We start from the raw sequence: 20094 nt of genomic DNA, 5'->3' as shown, positions 1-20094 counted from the left end.
TTTTAATGTTAAAGATATGGAACTATATGAGTTTTATATTTTTTTTAATCTTTAATTTTTTTGCACATGTACAATTTTGTACTGGATATTTATTCATAAACTGACTCTACGAATGATAATCCACCCACATTTATTCAGTGCGTTCCACGGAAACCAAGTCAGAGTCCATAATTACTTTTTATTGCCATTATATATATTAGATTTATTTTTCACTTTAGTTTTTAAAATTTTCAGCTTGTATCAATTTAATTTCCGAAAAAAATGAAAACTCAAACTAATACTCGATAATTATGAATGAGTTAATATCTTGGTCGAGAAAGTTTAATTTAACTCATGTTTAATATTTTTATAACCTATTTTGAATTTTTCAATTTTCAGAAATTAAATTAATGAACAAAAATATTGAAGTACTAGAATAGCTCTTTAATATGTATATATATCATACAAGAGTTGTTGCTGTTTAAAAACATTGCATCATTGCTTGTGTCCATTGGTGTTGTCTCAAGTTCATCAATGAGAAGACAGATAAAACTGTGGGCAATTGGGCCTGGTCCACGCCGAAGTACATTTCTTCAAAGCATTATAATATAGAAATATCTATGCTATCTCATCCTACGTAGCACACCAATTATATGAATAAAATAATATGTTTTCCACCTAATCTCAATGAGGGGTTTAGAGTACTTTTACATGTAAAGAGTGGACCGTGCTTATCCACTGGCTAATCTCATTAAATATGTGGTTCCGCAAACAAATATCAAAGAACGGGGGAGTAGACGTTATTTTTACGCTTAGAATTAAAACCCATTACTTTGGAAAAAGAAAATAAAACAATAAATGTTTATAAAGATGTCCTTTTAAATCCACAAATAATATTGTTGGGAAACCAATAAAGATATGGTTGGAGTGTTTTTATTTTTATTTTTCTAATTTAATTAGCAATTTAGCATGGAATGGTTGGTGGTGAACATGTTGAAGGAAGAAGGGAGAGATATGGAACTGAATAGTGAGGCTGAAGCTATGGAATCTCTGTTTATTTGGCTCAATTTGTGGACATTGTTGAAAAGTCTCCCTGCAATTATTGAAAATTGACCAGCTTTGTTAGCAGTGTGGAATGAAATGCGTTCCTCGCGTGATGAGTTTCCTTTGCAACTGATGCGAAATGTTTTGGAAATTATTAGTACTTGATTACTTGTTGGTTGTTACTTGTGGCATCATTTTTCTTTTTTCACGGAAGAAGCACATATAGACTTTAAGTGTAATTAAATAGTAACTACATTTTATAATTTCTATTAGTTTTTAATTCAAAAAATGCTGTTATAGTATGTAATATGATAATTCCTTGGTAAACAAATTATAATAACACTTTTTTTTCCACACCAAGATGTCTTATAGCCGAAAATCTACATTTAATATTCTTTGAGGCGTACATGTGGATATACTATAAAAATGACCTTTTCTTTCCCAAATAATCATCTATCTATGCAAACATGTTTTAGGAATTTATTTGCCTATCATCAACGTTGTGCCTTATTATTGATAAAAAATAATAATTGGGCATTCATTTGATTTTTCCCCAATGTCCCTTTCAAACTTCTCCATCTTTCACTTATATGTAAATGTCATTAGTTATGTGCAAGAAGACTAATATATCCAATGAGAACACATGAATGGAAAATGTTAGGCGGTAGCACCTTAAAGGTTAAATTGTATACTATTTAAATATATTAAATATAACCGTAATTGACTTTAAAGAAGCAAATACATAATCGCTACATCAGCAATACATCCTAGTTTCATTGAACTTACATTTCCTTTTTAAAATTCAATTAAACTACCCCAGGTTATGTGTTAATTGAAAATAAATTAAAGCCATGTTCTCCAAAATTTGCATCAATCTGGTAGAGATAAAATCGAAACCCACTTCAGTTTTCGTGCTGTTACGGTAAGAGATTTAAAAAGATTATTACTATTATTGTGAAGGTAGATTCGAAGATTTCTCTAGATATGATTCAAGCTGGTCATCCACCTTGAAGTCCTCGTGCTCTCATTTTAAATTTGATGAATAAGTGCACACTGAATATTTTATAGAAATGTGAGTGCACAAGTGAGTTTAGTTTTTCAGGGAGCATCAGACAATAGGATCTACTATCTTGGATGAAGTGGGTGTCTTTAAAGTTGCATGAATATTTTCTGTATAGATTCAAGCCAAAAAAATCATAAAGACTGTGTTAAATTATTTTTTAATGTGAAAAACGACATTCCACAATAGATTTTCCAAGACTCAGCTGTCTATCTTGGTCATTTGATAAATCTTGGCATAAGATTTAAATTTTATGTGCATCCAAGAGTTTTAAATTTGAGCAATTCATTTTTAAGATTTTCCTTGTAGTTTTAAATTTACCTTTACTTTTCTTCAATTTTTAAAATTTGTGATTATAAACATATGTAACGTGAGTAGTAATGCATTCTTAAAACAAATAATTTTTGAACTTGTATGGTTTATTATAGAGTCTTTAACATATAATCTTCTCTCATTTAAAGCAACAAGTTGGATTTCCTATATAATAAGCAACTTGACTGATGCATATAAAATTCTCCCAAATAGACCTAGATATTTTGGTTTGATCCAATTGGGTCCTAACCCAACTAGGTCATGGGTGCCTACATTAAGCAATAGAAAAACTAGACTAGGCATGTTTAAAAAACTACTGCCATATTAGCCTTAGGCAAAAAAAAAATTGCTCCAATAACACAACAAACTTTTTCACCTCAACTAGTGAAGTCCAACTTAGAAATGAATTGACTAAAACCCCAATCAAGTAGCTGGAACTTCCAGCTCTACCCTTATTGGTACTCATTTTATCCATTTAAATTGAGCTTGCGAATCAATAATCATTTATGTTTACTGAGGTAGCTAAAAAAACTACCCCAACGATCACGGTAAGTTTGGATGGGTCCAGGTACCAGCCCACCCAGTTCATAGTTGGATTTGAAACTGCATGAATATATATTGGATGTGTTTTACTCGTATGTTCTTGAGTATTAAATGAATTGGTTGTCATATAAAAATTCATAAAATATAAAAAAAAAAGTGTGACTAACTTATGCATTTATGCACATATTTTCTATGATCATATTTGTTATTTTAGGCAATCCAAATGAGAAAAATGGTAAGAAATTAGAGTACATAATTCAAACATAAGTATAAAATTATAAATTGTCAATTAAAAACAACTCATTTTATTCTACTTCAACATTATAATAACAAATTTATATAAAGAGAATTATATAATCAGAAATATGATATTACAATTATAATTAATAACAGAACACTTATGATTAGCATGATATTCCTATTATAATAGTGCGTATAAATTTAGGAATTTCAGAATTATTGGTCCGTATACACACAGGTCCGGATGCTCCATTACTTTGGACTTGTTGAAGAGTAAGTTTTAAAGTCTCCAACCCTAATTACTTGTTAGTTAAAAAACGCAGAATCTTTCCATTATGGGTATTACCTGCATGTACCCCAGTGGAAACTCTTTTAACCTAGACAAATTGTACAATAGTTTTTCATTTTATTTGTTTGAATAACAATTGTTTCTAGAAATCATAGTTATCGATCATATAATTGGTTCTGCTATAGATTTTAATTTAATTAGAGATGGCCAACCAATACCTAACTGCATGATTGAGCCCTACAGCTCTCACTATTAATCAGGTTTGGTATTATAATTCATATACTTTCTTTAAACATCATATGTCTGCTTACCTTAGTTTTCGCTATAATGTGCATTTTAATCAAAGATCCTCAAGCAAGATAGAGCTTATGTTGGTGGAGGGACTTGACTCATTCATCAAACATTTCACATTGAGAAACAAAGAATTGTGATGTGAATAGTCAAGGCATTAACTTTGTATCCTGACTGTAGGTACAAGACCCGTTATAGATGGTACATTGGGTCAACAACTGTTAGATTTTTCATATTAATAACCAATATAAGTTGAGTTAGTACAAGGCCATAAGCAGCCTGAAAAAAATGAGATGTTTTACCATAAAAAAATAGAGTGCTAATTTAGTTTATTAAAACAAGAGGAGGAAATAAGTGTGGCCAAACCCATGCCTAAATGGATAATTACTTAATTAGTAAGAAAAATGTCATGTTCCTATTCAATAGTATTCCACAAAATAATATAAAATATTGATTTATTTTTTTATAACTTTTTTCCAATTAAATTATTCACTTTGATTGGTTTGTGATAGACATCAAATTATTAAGTTCAAAACTAGCTCATGATTTGAAAAGACTCTTTAGGACCAACCATTTGCATATTAGTACAGAGAAGACCACTTTTAGAGAACATATCTTAACCATAATCTATACATTCTCTCTATTATCTTTGGTTATCTCGCCCCCTCTATAAATATCAAATCATAGTCTGATATAACACTGTTCAAGTAACCCAAAACTAACAACAACATGGTTAAGCCCAAAATTATAAACCTTTGCTGCATCACCTCTCTAATCGCACTAAAGAATAACACACTAATAATGAGACAAAAGTACATAAATTAGAGAAATGATAAGATCAAAGAGACAATGTGAAAATGAAATGTTAACATTTAAAAACAATTTAAAAAATGAAGAAAAAGGAAAGAAGGAGGTGGTTCCTTAAGGCCAACGCATCTTATTAGGTTTGGGCTCGGAACTAGGTTTGGTTGAAGACTTTGTGCGGATAAGAACGACCCCTAACCCTCTCTCACTCTTAGTTTAGTTTCTCTGTCTAAAACTCTTATCTACCCCCTTAAAGTCCTATACAAGAACCCATTCCCTCCCTCATAGGCTCATACCCCTTCACTCTTCAAAACAATAAACCTCTCTTCTCTCTGCTTCTCTCACTCTTCAAAAATAATATTTTTTCCTATTTCATCCTCTTACATTCATCCCCGACACACAATCTTTGTCTCCCACCAATTTCTCAAGCTGGCGATCGAAAACCAAGACTCCACTATCCGGGAAATCAAGCCCAAGAACAGAAGAATCATGGTATGACACATACTATTACATTATTTTATTGCTAATGTTAATGTACATGTTTTTATTATTAAAGACATTGGTGCTCTGTTTTGTTTGGTTCTTTGTTTCTTTGTTTTGTTGTTCTTAGTTTTGGTTTCTGGGTCTGATTCGTATTTTGCTTTTGATTGATTTTTTTGAATAGGGTGCTGGAGGACCTGACGATGATGACAATAGGTGGCCACCATGGTTGAAGCCATTGTTGAAAGAGACTTTTTTTGTTCAATGCAAGCAACATGCTGATTCTCACAAGAGTGAATGTAATATGTATTGCTTGGATTGTATGAATGGTGCTCTCTGTTCTCTCTGCCTTACTCATCACAAGGACCATCGTGCTATTCAGGTTTGTTATCTCGTCGAAGGTTTCTACTTTGAACCAAAACTTTACCATCTGACATATTTTGAGTTCAGGTATTATAGTCATTGTTATCAAAATCATCAATTTTCCTTATTTGGTGCTACCATTTTTGCTAAAAGTCCCATCATTCATTCACTTCTAAGATTTGAAATGTTCATTATTTAGTTTCTTGTTTCAAACCCAATGGCCAATAGTCCTTTGTCAACACCTAGAATGGTGTGAAAGTAATCACACTGTAAAAAAATGTCAGCTTTTTATGATTTTTGAGTCACAATTTAACTGTGGATTGTTTTGACTGTTCTGTTCTAACGCTCTCTCTGTTTTTTCTGCTGCGAAAACAGATTAGGAGGTCCTCATACCATGATGTGATTAGGGTCAATGAGATTCAGAAGGTGTTGGACATCACCGGGGTCCAGACCTACATTATCAACAGTGCAAGGGTTGTGTTCTTGAATGAGAGGCCTCAACCAAGGCCTGGGAAAGGTGTCACAAACACATGTGAAGTCTGTGAAAGAAGCCTTCTTGATTCTTACCGGTTCTGTTCTCTTGGTTGCAAGGTACATATCTTCCCAAACAATGTCCTCATTCAGTGTTTAATTTTTAACCTTCCAAGGATTTTCAACAAAAAAATTAAATATTTGGAAAAGTGGGACTTTCAATTTGCTTTATTTTGAAGCTCGGAGAGATAACTTTAGTTGAAATCAGTTGACTTTTTTTTATATCCATGGGAATTTTACCGAGATTCACGAGACTCTTGGACCTTGTCAATTTAATCTTTTACCTTATTTTCTCAACAACATTAAACAACAACACCATATTTGAAATTTGTGATTTGAACATTGTATTAGTATTCATTTTTGTTTTGGTTCGTTGATTAATCAAATGTGACTATGAATTGCAGATTGTTGGAACATCTAAGAATTTCCAGAAGAAGAAGCACACATCAGCAATGGCATCAGATTCTGAGGATTCGTACTGTAGCAGCAGCAGCCATGGCAGGCACATGAATTCTAAGTTCCAGAGCTTCACACCATCTACACCACCACCAACTTCAGTTAATTACAGAACAGCCAAGAGAAGAAAGGGAATACCACACCGTGCCCCAATGGGAGGACTAATCATAGAATATTAGATAGTTTGTATTTTTAGGTTATTTGCTATGATGCCCCCAGATATAATATACACTAATGCAAGTTGTAATCCAATACTCGAGCTTTTTTTTCTGCCCAAAAAAAGATGCCGGTATTGGAAGTGTTCTACTGTCCGTTCTTTATGCTTTTTCTTCAGTGCCTTCTAGTGTTTCTGTATATAGAAAATCCATAGAAATGGAAAATGTTAAGGGAAAGTTGAAAATAAGGACACCTGTGAAATACTTGATGGTGTGCCATGTGTGTAATAATTCAAATAAGTAAAGCTCTTTTCAACTTAGTTTTTAAAAGTAATATAGGGTTTGGTTTCTAAAGTAATTATACGTAAGTTTTGGGGCTGGGGATGTAAATAGTGGATGTGGGAAGAAGACAAATGATGATGTAATCTTTGAAAATAGGTGGCATGTCTATATGAAAAATGTGAAATAAAGAAGTGCTATTACTATGTGTCATGCAATTATTACTTTATGTAATTACTTTCCTCTCTCCTCTCTACCCTTCTGGTCCTATTTTGAAAGTGAATTGAGATAGGCTAGAAATATATTCCTTCAATACGTATTCCTCAACACACCCTCTCCAATCTCCATCATGCGATGTTATGCAAGGTTTTACTAAGTACACGCTCCACTTTTTTAGTAGAGATTTTTTTATCAACAAAAATGGTGGAGAAACGGTTTATTTGAAAGTGGAACAATTCTAGTTATTCCATGATTTGTATCTAAGTTTTTGACAATGGATGAATATTCAGGTCAAACTTTTATTTTTATTGTTGCATCAACCCAACATAAGTTTTTTTCGATGACTTCTGCACTGAAAACTCATCAATACAATAATAATAGAGATTTATGTTGAAGCGTAATGAAATTTCTGTGAATGGCAGTGAAGGGTAATTTTGGAGGAAGGAAAAATACTTGTACTCCATCCATAATGTTCCAATATAGGGTGGGACCCGCAGGTTCCGTCTTATTTGTGGGGTTATTATTTGGAGCAGTCAGCATCTGCATGTGTCGAAGTTTGATTGGTGTTGATGAAAGCAAGTTGGATTTGTTCTCAAAAATAGAGAGAGTAGGTCAGCCGCCCCTCAATTAGTACAACACGATTATTCTATGAGCGCTTCCGTAGTTCCTGGGTCTTTGTGACACTTGGGTTCCAACTCAGTTTCATCTAATGGCTGCTATCAACAATCATTGTACGGCTATGATCTCTTCATCTTTCCCTAATCGTGCGGTAGATTCTCATATGCTACAATCCAAGGGCGTAGAAAGGTTCAAATAAGTATAAAGCATTCTATAATGGACAGAATGGGCCGGGATGTTCAAATTAATGTGGTTAATTGGACATTCTAAATGTGATTTTTCTGCCTGACATAGGTTAAGCATTTATCTAAAACTTTCCTGATTAGAAAACTATTTGTCATTCCATTCTGAGTGAAAAAACCTCAACCGTGGTTAGTATCATGTGTTAATTGGTGTATTTTGAAATGCTTCCTAAAGAGGAATATCTAAGATATTAAGGAAATTGTACTGAATTGCTTAATTAGCTAATGTTTCTTAGTGTGTAAGATTTCAGATTCTAATAACAAAGAATGGAAAGATTGGAATCTCATGTTAGTGCTTTTTGACAAAGAATGACTGGTCAAGATATTAATTTTTTTACAATAACTTACTTATATAACCATTATTAGACACACCTAGTAGATAGAACAAAACAAATTTTACTTAGTGTTTTATTTGTTGACAATTATGAGTGCAACTACTATTTCAGATGGATTGCATTCCAGGAGCACACCGGGAATATCACAGGTGTTACAAGTTAGTAAGTGGATCATTTTTCATTACACATACGATCTCTTATATTAGTTACTATATTTTTATTATAAAAACCAAACATCCCAATTTGTGATACTAATATCAGGTTGGTAAATAAAACATGCTTACACTGTTTATGCATCAATTTTATGAATGTCATTTTTCTTATTTATTTAATGAGAAATAAATGTATGAATTTATATTGTAAGAGCTTTTTATATTGTTTGTTTATGTGTCATTTATTATCCAAATTTAATTATCATATTATATTAATTCTTAAATAAAAATAATATAATTAATGTATAAATAATATATAATTATGTATAAATATTTACATTAATACAGATGTTACACTAGCTTTGTTTTTAGCTGCCTGTTAACTTTCCGCGCTTTTTTTTTATTACGGATATGGGAGTATTCTTGTTTGCTCGTGTGCTACTGTCACGCATTTAGCCTGGAGTATCTGTTCGACACGTTACTTCTTGTTTCTCGTGTTCGAGGTGCAAAAACTCGACTCATGACACGTAAATGTAATTAAATAATTCAAATTAATAAAAAACAATTATTTAATTAAAGTAAACGTATTATTAATAAAGATTCAAATTAAATATGTGGTCGTCTCTGCCAAATTATATTCAGCGTCATATTTCCTTAATTTTGTTAAAAATTATTAGAATAATAAGATTGTATACTTAAATATAACTTAAAAAATTCTTATTATATTTATGTTAACGTTATTTGTTTAATCCCCTACAAAGTGTTATTTGTATAATAATAATTTATCTACATATATCTTTTTAAGTTAAAAAATATGCAAATTTCATATATATAGTATAAACAACTAAGTAGTGAGACGCTATAATTTTGGTCTTGCCATACTTATCTTACTAAGAATTTATATTTTTGTTCTATTACTATTTTTATTTTATATAAAAAATTAAATCGTCTTTACCATTATTATTGACTTTATATTTTATTTTATTTTTATATCATTATAAATTATAATTAAATATATTATGTTAAAAAATCTTGCCATGAGTCCAAGACACTAGCATTTGTAAAAACATTATATATGCCATGAGTGTAAATAAGTTGGATCCAATTATAAATATAAAATAAAAATCAAAATATATCCTTGAATAATGAATGGGTTAAGAATGATTGAATATTTGAATGAAAATATTGTCAAGACAAGCTCAAGACAAGAAATGAAAAAAACAACGATAAGGCAACTTTCGTTTTGTAACCTGGCGTGTCCTAGAAGGTGATACCTGTACAGACTATATATTTCGCAAGTGTCCATTGCCGAAACGTGGAGTGGTCCGATCCTAATAATAATATTTTAATTTTTGTGGTAAAATATAAGGACTTCGAACTTCGAAGTGAATTGTGACCGTGGCGTGACGCGGACTGGGACAATGTGTGACCGTGAATTTGTGTGGTTACAGTGAAAGGGGGCGATACGCGGCAAAGAATCTTTCAGTAATTCAAAAGGAACCGTCCAACACACCTCTGCCTATGTTGTACGCTAGAACATTCCCCTATTGTCTCGTCATGAAATTAGTTATGTTCTCCTACTAGTAGGTATGCGATCAACTCCCTGCACACCAGCATTATGTGTTCACTTCTTACTTACTCTCCCTAGATTATGTTTATCTAATGGTTATTTTTATTTTACCACACAACTTTTTACAAAACAATACACTTTAAAGTTCATTAGGGTCTAACGTAGTTTTCAATAAAGCAATAAAAGTGTTAACTATCCCTTTGATTTAAGAGGTGGGTTTGATTTTAAATTTTTTAACTCCATGACAACGTTGCATTTTTTCTTGATTTTAAAAGAAGCCCATTCAACACGGTGGTCTCTTTTCTTAATTGACAACTCTATTAAAAAGTCTTATAAACTAATCTTATTAAGTCTGAGTTGTGAAACTTTGAATCTAACAAAATAGTTTATTTTATGCTTACGATAGAAACTAAACTTATAATATACTAAAAAACCAAACAATTAGTAAAATTTGTCATTCGTGTTCCTCTCTCTTCATACAATTTTTTGAAATTGGCTTAGACAATATTTTTTTGGTACTACTAAATATATTTGTGTAAGGAATTAATCAATTTCAGTGTTTGTGGCTGCCCCAAAAAGTGTCGTTCTTAAAAATCGAACCCTCAATTTTGGGATCCAATAAGAGCTTACACTACTAGAACAATGCTTTGTTGTGACTTGGTAAATGTGAACATGAATGAAAAGAATCAACTTATTAAGCGCCAAAAGAGAGGAGATAAACAAGCACGACCCAAAAGACAACAAAATCAACGTTACTAAAAATCCTAACTATAAACCGTCGGGTAGACTGGGGTTACCTCAACAATCAGTTCACACTTTCATGCCAACTAATCATTCAATGTAAGACTTACGAAATGTATTCCCAATTGTATTCCCCACATAATAATAATAATAGAAAAGAAAGAGGTAAAAAGTTGCATTCGTGGGGTACCCCATCCTATTTGACTTTTCAAGCCGTCTTTGGCATCCTTAGTTAAGTGGCAAAAAATAACTTGGCTATCAAAGGAAAAAGCTGCCACTATACTGACAATTCAAGATGTTTGACCTAATTATATGAATGTCCATAATGTGAAATATAAATATTTCTGTACCACTAAGGGAAGTTGATTAGAATGTTTTTATTGGGATTGAGCAGTGAGAATCTGTGTGTAATAGTCCAAAAGAGCTGTAAAAGTAGACATGCCTAACTATCTTATCTTATTACCGTTTTAATCATAAAAAACATTCCACTACAAAAAACTTATGGGCAAATGCATCTAAACTAATGGACAAGTAATCTATACATCTTGTCTACCCTTAATCGTTTGCTTCACTAACTAATTTCCAAAGTAATTTTCTAATTTGATAATTTGTTTTCTTGTTTACATAGATCCATACTCCATTAATTTTCTTGTTTACATAGATCCATACTCCATTAATTTTCTCTTCAATCATGTAGATGGGGGATCGTTTGTCCCAAAGAACAATGTCCTCATGTCCTTACCCAATGGAATAACACCAAATAATATAAAAAAATAAATTTATGTTTTTATTTTTATTTTCCCAAAAAAGTAAGACATTTTGATTGACTTGTGACATAAATAGGGACACCAACGAGAATAGAAGATCTTCATCCAATCAGGCGTCGCCCTTTTAAATGTTTGAGATAAACGAAGTGAAAGAAAACAACTTACTCCTTCTGTTCCTATATAACTGTCACTTTAAGGTTTTGACACATATATTAAGAAAGTCAATTAATGTAGTAAAATTATATATTAATTTTCTATAATACCCTTTATCTCTCATGCTCATAAATTTCAATCATTTTGCATAATTATTCTTACTTGAAACTATACCTACGTATTACTCAAGTGTTGTATTTTCGTTACTCCAATTCACATATTCCAAAAAACTTTGCCTCCAAACAACTTTCCCTCCTAAAAATCAAAGTGAAAAATAAAAACTTTGGTTAGAATTTAAATTAAAATTTGTTTACCACCGAAATTTAAATTTAACTTACCGCCATAATTTTTAAAATTTTACTAGTTGTTTCATTCTTTATATATATGGACTGTGAATTTGAGAAAGTTCATATATGAAGAATTATAACTGCAGAAAATCAATTCTCTTTATACGATATAGACTTAAATGTCACTCCTTCACATACTGATAATGAAGACATTCAACATTTTTTTCCAAATGAAGAACATCCTATGTTTCCAGATTTGAATGTTGATGCAGAAGAAAGTTACTTTATTGATCTCAATGCTCTTCCTCATTCTCTACAATCATCACAATCAAACCATACTTTTTTGGATTTAAACAAGAAGCCATGTGGTGCAAATATGAATGGAGAAAGTAGCTTCACTATGGGTATGAGAATATATTTTGTTTTTAAAATTTTTCGTCATGCAGATTTTAGAGGTAAATAAACTGTTTTTTAGTCATGCACAAAATGTTTTGAATTAAATTAAGAACTCCCTCAATATCCACAGTCGAAACAACTAAATTAGGAGAATGATCTGTTCATATTTTTAATCTTTGGTCAAAGTGTATGTCCAACATAGATGCCTTATTTCTCTATCCTTACAACCCCTTTCTTGTATATGAAAAGATTTGGACGCAAGGAGATCAACATATATTATTATTTTATTTTATTGTGTGTTATATAATTTATTATTTGGATTGTTTTATTTATGTTATTTATTTTTGTGTTTTTAAACAGGAGAAGAGAATAATGCAAATATAGACGTGACAGAAACAAATTTAAATATTGGTATCAAAATTATTTTTTGCTTTTAATTCTTTTATTTTTATATTAATTATTGTTTTATTAATTAAATCATTTAAATGTTGTTAGTCATTTTAAGCCTTTAAACTTGTTCTACGTGTTCAATTCATTTATTTTTACAATGATTATTTATTTATTATTTTATGTATTTTAATGCTAAATAGATATGGAGGTTAATGAAACAAATTTGGAAGGAAACATGAATAAAAGGTTAAAATACCTTAGCAATGAAGAACGTGCAACCGTTTATCATATTCTACATCAAAATAGTGTTGATGGAAGAGTAAAGAAAGGAGTGATAGATATTGTGGCTTCATCATTTTCAATTTCTAGAAGAACTATTCTACGTATATGGTGTCGTTCAAAAGAAAGTGACTTGCATGATGTATCTCAAAGGAAGCCTATAAACTGTGGACGTAAGAAAATTCATATTGATCATGATCGAATTTGCGAAATCCCTTTTCATTACTACCAGGATACAATAAACACTACGAAGATAAATTTTTAACATAGTTGAAACCACTTCTTGAATCTCTATCTCTGGAAATATTTATTCTCCTACTTCAAGAAATTTATTCAAATCAAACTCATACTCATACTCAATATTTGCAGGTGCAATATTTAAGTCAAAACCTTGAGCTGCTTCTTTAGAATCTTCAACATTTTCAAATTTGCATTCTTTTGTGTCTTTAAAGAATATTTGTAATGTTATGGGAATCAACAATATCCATTAATTTATAGTTTTGGATAACTGTGTAGAGTCATATTGAGAAGACTTTTGACTTAAGGGTATAATTGGGGGAAAATTAATACTCTCTTGAACTTTGAAAAGTAACATATAAAAAATGAACAAAATACTTCTCAAAATAGTGACAGTTATATAGGAACTGAATGAGTATATAAATAGGTTTACACAGTAGACAAGTTTTTCTCCTCCCAATAAAATTGAGCCTACATGTTGTACCATAGACTTGGACATCAAACATGCAATCATTCCTACTTCGAAAATAATATATGCAATCATAGCTCTTGACGTCATTTCATTGGGGAAGGATCATCTGCAATGAGAGCAATGCAAATGCCATATAATAATATAACAAAAATCAATATATAATAACATTTTTATCTTTTTGTTTATTATGAAATCATATTTTTATCATTAAAAATATGTATAAAAATAACTACTTACTTCTTTATTAATGAAGAGAATCTTTATTTCAATTGCACCTCCTAATAAAGTGGCCAATGGTTTGTACTTACTACTTAGTAGCTCAACGTGGTTATGACTCGAGAGCAAGGCTGTTAGGATCAGAACTCGAGTGCAGAAAGCTACTATTATTTGTTCTTTGAAATAGTAGCCTTTTAGGATTTTTTTGAGGAAAAATATGTTAAACGTGTAAAGGCATATTTTATATTTTATAAATAAATAAGCTATTTGATGGTTTTAAAAATGACAAGTTAAGTTTTATAATAATCTACCATTTCATTCCTTTAATTGTTTTTTAATTCTAAAATAAAAATAATATTTAATTAAAATTTAGAATATACACCATATTTATTCAAATATTAAGAGTCTGTTGACAAGTTGACATTTGAAGGATATAGTAATATATGAAAGAATTTTTTTTAGAATTTCATTTTAGTTTCTCATCCAAAACTTAACTCAAAATAATTTTTAAGCATACAAAAATGTAACATAATTTAGCATCACTAAGGAAAAGGTATTCAATGAAATGAATGTTCCTTCATTAGGCGTCCAAAAGCATACAGCCGCAAATGAATTTAGAAACATGCATGGTAACATTATGTGCATGCCATCTAAAGTGGTTAATTTATACATAGAATAATCGCCACCTGCAATTTTCCTTTGTTCTTTATGCCGGAAGCTAGGCATGGTTGCCCGTAGCCATGTAGGAATATTATGTGCATGCCATCTAATGTGTATATATCCACAACAGCAGTGAGTGGATATATACACTTATCATTTAACTTCTACTTTGCCTAGCGTATATTAGCTTCTTTCTTTTGATGACATGCTCGTAATCCAAACTTTTGTCCTAAATATACAATCATCTAACACTGTATGCTTATTAAATATGCACACCCTTCACTAAAAGACAAGGTCATTAAGACTTGTTTATTTAAAGCTACAGGTGAAGGTGCCCCCACTTAATAAAACTGCTTAAGCCATGATGTCATTGATTTACTAACTCCTAAAATAGGATGATGATGGATGATGATAGATAAAGCAAAAATAAAGCCTCTTTCATGCCCACACTTCCACCCACACCGTGCTTGATAATCTTACTTCATCATCTCCTTGAATGGGTCCATAATCACATTTTGTTACTTGCAAGTTATGATTGGTTATTCATGCTTAGTTTGCCAACAATACATACTTTAGTATATACAATAGTACTGTCTAGACTCCTTGTACATGAGAATTCTATGTTCAGTCGCTGTCCATAACATCGTTTTAATCGGTACAATAATAGAAGACGTGTGGTTCTATATCATTTTATCATCAAAAATTTATGTGACCTTTTCAAGGAAATGAAATGATAAGTATGAAATTAATATTCTATTTGAGATATTGATTGTAGGGTTGTAACCTTCTATAGCTGGATTATATATATAAGTATTTCATTATACTAATTTGTGGAGAAATTTAAGTTCTATGTTTTTCCAGGCAAACACAATATTTAAGAACATTAAGGAAATAATTTATCCTCGTTATACTGCCACTCAATGTTTTGAAATCTTTAGACTAATATCAAATATTCACTTTTCACAGAGATCCATATGTAATTCACTGTGGCCTAGTTCAGTGTCTACTCTAAGATACATGCATCTAGCATGTGGTTCATTTCTGGTGGGCCTATTTGCTTCTATCCTGTCTCCAATTAATTAAATGTAGGAACACACATAAGGAAAAATTTGAAAATACGGGTATCCACTCATTATATTTGCTTTGTGTTAGATTAGCATGATTACGTAAAGAGAAGAGAATGAAAAGGATGATTACATTCTCTCCATTGTTTGGTTCTGTAACAATTGATAGCAACCACAATAGTTTATAGTATTGAGACTATTCGATGTTCTATATATTTAACATTGCTCCATTTGTACTAATAAAATGTGATATTTTGAGAAAAAATGTTCCACACATTGGTAGTATCGGAAGCACAAATCAACGAATGAAGAAAATATTGCTGTTCTATCAGACAATTGCAGACGTAATACCTATAAAGTATAAGGTCTATGACTTTTATAGTTTTCTTAGTGTGGTGCACAAGGTAAGAAGTATATAATCCGAATATTGTGTAATTATGGAGGTAAACATGTCACATGCCTTAACATTTAACATAAAATATGAATGAATGGTTCCAAATATATCCTTGTCTTCTAAAGAAAAAGATCTAAAGAAGAGATAAATGTTTTTTTGTAAAAAATTATAAAAACAATTACTACACTTGTTTAGGGAGTCATATGGTGGTTGATGGTTAATGTGGAGAAGTTTAAGGAATAAAGTGATGCATGTTATAAGTTTGAGTTTCACCCATAACAAATTATAAGATGGTTTAATGGTTAGGAAAAATGAATTGAGTAAATTAAAAAAAGTTGGGGGTGTGAATATTTGACAATAGAAAAAAATACACTTATTGTTTTCATTTTTACATGCTTTACACTTGTGGAAAACAAATAGTATGAGACACATATAAAGTCACGTGGCTGCTAATACTTTATCTAAAATTAGCAAGCACAGACTTCCAACTATTTTAATTTTGTAGAGGTGTCAGAGTTAAATGCTCCACGTTCATTTCCACTATTCGAAAGATGATGGCAAGTTTTGGCCGTTAAATTTCAGAACAATGGTTGTAACTGGAAGTAGAACCAAAATTTTCAGAGCCTCATATTGGCACATTTACGCGTAAAACCAGCAGGGGCTTCCAAAAAAATCAAATCAGTTTAACATTCACTTGTACATTGCTAATAGGTGCAAATGTTTCCACAATGGATATTGCAAGAAACTATTTCCTGTAATTAACTTCCAATGTATAAATGGCAAATACAGACAGCTAGCTCTGTCTCTATATATCCATCAGATATTCAGATGCAAATGCAGTTGATTTAGGATTGTTACAAAAATCCAGCCCCAAGTACATGGGTAGTTGGGTAATCTAGGACTAGACAGTCACTAATGGAATATAGCTTGGGTCATTATCTATTGCCTACTTTGCCTATAATGATAGTTCATTGATGGCATCTATTTAAATTTGAGTTTTTTATATCCTTCACTAAAAAATTTGATGCTAGTTTTTCTATCCATAATTTCCTTTAGGGAAGGCAATTCTCTTTTAGGCCAGAATTTATCTAGACTCCAACTTGAGTTGGGAAAACAAATATATAATATTTAAACCAAACATCCATTCATATACCCTTTATACTTTTATATTGACTAAAAATATATTCAAAAATGAATATTAATTTAATGCCTTGAAATGCAATTTTTAGCAGGTAAGATGATTAGCTTTATGGTTAGTATGCGAGAATATATGTTAAGGAATGAAGATACTCTTAGTGTACCAGGCTAGACACCACCACTAATATTAGAGTAAAATATTAGTTTGGTTTTCCAAAAATATGATGACCGAGTTAGTTATCCAAAAGAAAATAATTATTAAATTAGTCTTTGGAAATGCAAAATGATTACCATATATAGTACATTTTAATTCATCTCCACTACATAAGTCAAAGAAGATTAATATGATAGTCATTTGCAACCTTTACTAATTATTTGAGTAGGATTTTGTTTTCTAGAGGGTTAACTTTCTCATCATTGTATTTTTTGTGATCATTATACATGTGGACCAGCTTAGAAGTTTTTTCAAGGCACTAACGTCCGACAACTCAGTGAGCAAACTTGAACTCTGAAAGGCTCCTTGATGGAATTGCCTTTCAAATTTGGCAAATGTCTTTATATGTTTAATTCTATCACTCATGTCCAATCCAAGTAGTCATCATTTATAGATACTAGTTAAGATCTCCGTCCAATACACAAGTTTTTAATAAATAAAAATATATAATTGGAAAGCTGATACTGAATTGTAATAATTTTTAAATTTGATTTTGATTTTTAATTTGTGATAATTATTTTAAATGACGCACAAATGCTGCACTAATAAATTCATTGATAAAAGTTTTTTGAGAATATAACATAATGTATGTGATTAAAAAGGTTAATACATATAGAGATAAAATTAAGAAAGATATTCAATTTATTGTTACTTTTATGCTTCTTGACGCAAAATTTGATTTGGTTTATATTTTATTGCAATAAATTGACATTAACACTTAGTATCATTTTATTTTATTTTAAAAGTTGGATGAAAGCTTGTTATTTAGCTTATTTTTATTCAAATTAAAAATCAAATACTTTTACATATTGCCAAACTTTTATTAAAATTTCAATTTTTAAAGTTTGTTATTTTCCCAGTAGTGGAAAATTTGACTATTTTAGTTTGCATTTTATTCTGATTGGAATTTATTTATTTTTAAAAAAGTAATCTTTTTAGAGTACGTAGACATTTATACACCATTAGTATATTATCTATGGATAAAGATCACATGTCCCCACTATTGTCTCACTTTGAGTCTCCACCCAATTTGAAAGTCTCATTTAATTAAAAATAAAAATCATAAAGACAAAAATTAATATTTTTATATTATTTGTGAAACTTGAGTGATGAAGGACACGAAGACATGAATTTCTTAGGACATATGATCTTTATATATCATCTACTACTCATTTGTATTATTTATATTTAAAAGTCAAGTCAATTATGATAAACTATAAATTATAAATAATGTAATGACTATATGAAAAATATAAGTAGATATATCTTTTTCCCAACTTTTTATTATATATCCATTAAACTTTTATTTAATATTAGAATAGGCATTTATGCCACTTTCTAACAAAAAATTATCATTCATCAATTCAAGTTTCATTTGAATAAGTTGAATGCTTTAAATGTTATACTATTATCATTTTGGTTAGAATTAATGAAATTGTCAATTGCTTATATTTATCAACTGTCATCATGTTACGTTTTTAATGAGTATATAATCCATCTGGCACTCTCCACATGAAGTGTTGGGTTAAGATCAAATGATATATCAAATAATTATCTAATTGGTTGATAAAACAGAGTTGATTTGAAGTCACAAATGTTTAAAAGATGGTTGATTTGAAGTGTGGTTCACCATAACTTTTAGATATTTCCGATGTTAATAGGTGTGAATGTGTGACTCTTAATATATTGAGTTAACAACGATGTGTTATACAATATAAATTTTTTGTATACTCTCTAGCATTAGCAATATTTACGTTTTCATTTAACTTATGCAATTGTAAGACTATTTGTAATGGGAAATTAGTAGCAAAAAAAGTTGAAAATCGAATAAAATGGCCCTGCCAAAATTGAAATGCGGTTATCATTAATGCCTCCCATCCAAATTCATACACCTACCCATACCACTAGAAGCACGATATGGGAATCAATAACCTAGTGGTGCGTCTGACATTCATGCAGAGTTGGTGCCAATTCCCATGCTTACTTGTCAGTTGGGCCGTACAATTCATATGCTTTGCTCTAAAATTTAGTGCCAATTCACTTCTTGAAGTTTGTAAGCACCTAGTGCGGTGCAAGGCTTTCAGAATTGTTCGGTCACCAATCATGGTTCGTGACACAACTACAACAAATCGTAGTTCACAGAGTAGTAACTTTTCTACATTTTTTAGTGCAAAACTAACATCTGAAAATTGGAATTCCTTATTCGTGTGATGTGTGATTCTTATTTAGTTTTTGGTCACACGTGTTATTAGCATGTTGACACTCAAGTAATGATTCTCATGTGTTCACGTTTACTTGAAGCCCATTATAGTATTTGGTGTTGAATGTTGAAGCCCATCTTAGAATTAAATTTAGGATATTTATTTTTTACCCCAAACTTTTAATTTTCTACCTCATAAATTTTTAAAATAGAAAAAAATATATACACAGACAGTTTAAGAGTTTTATATAATATATACTATAAATATAATACAAATAAATGATATCCGCACATATTGCTATGTATAAATTTGTAAAGCCTTAACTTCATCTTTTCAACCCACACCATACTGACTTCATCTTCCCTATCGTTCAAACCAACCAGTTTCAACATTAAACTCCATTCAAGTTCGTTTCAAACCATCTTCGTTCTTCACCACCCATCTTTGCATTTTTTTGCCCTGTCAAAGCAATTGTTGTAATTGAAACTTTTCATTATCATACTGTGATTTAGAATGCAACTACT

General features: G+C 30.7%; 1 protein-coding gene across 1 annotated transcript; it reads left to right on the top strand.

Annotated features, from left to right (window-relative positions):
- Positions 4782 to 7032, top strand: LOC109349096. Its single transcript, XM_019589762.1, has 4 exons — positions 4782 to 5054; positions 5227 to 5424; positions 5781 to 5996; positions 6341 to 7032. The coding sequence occupies exons 1-4, from the start codon at positions 5052 to 5054 to the stop codon at positions 6569 to 6571; spliced, it is 648 nt and encodes a 215-aa protein (XP_019445307.1). The 5' UTR covers positions 4782 to 5051; the 3' UTR covers positions 6572 to 7032.

Source organism: Lupinus angustifolius, chromosome LG06 (assembly GCF_001865875.1).
Source record: "Lupinus angustifolius cultivar Tanjil chromosome LG06, LupAngTanjil_v1.0, whole genome shotgun sequence".
Taxonomy (NCBI): domain Eukaryota; kingdom Viridiplantae; phylum Streptophyta; class Magnoliopsida; order Fabales; family Fabaceae; genus Lupinus; species Lupinus angustifolius.
Note: the sequence above shows the minus strand (reverse complement) of the source record. Positions and strands in the feature narration are given on the sequence as shown.

What these genes read in the sequence shown, in the direction of transcription:
- LOC109349096 (XM_019589762.1), top strand. An exon ending in AGGACCATCGTGCTATTCAG is followed by an intron (nt 5,425 to 5,780) that starts GTTTGTTATCTC and finishes CTGCGAAAACAG; the next exon opens with ATTAGGAGGTCCTCATACCA. An exon ending in TCTGTTCTCTTGGTTGCAAG is followed by an intron (nt 5,997 to 6,340) that starts GTACATATCTTC and finishes TATGAATTGCAG; the next exon opens with ATTGTTGGAACATCTAAGAA.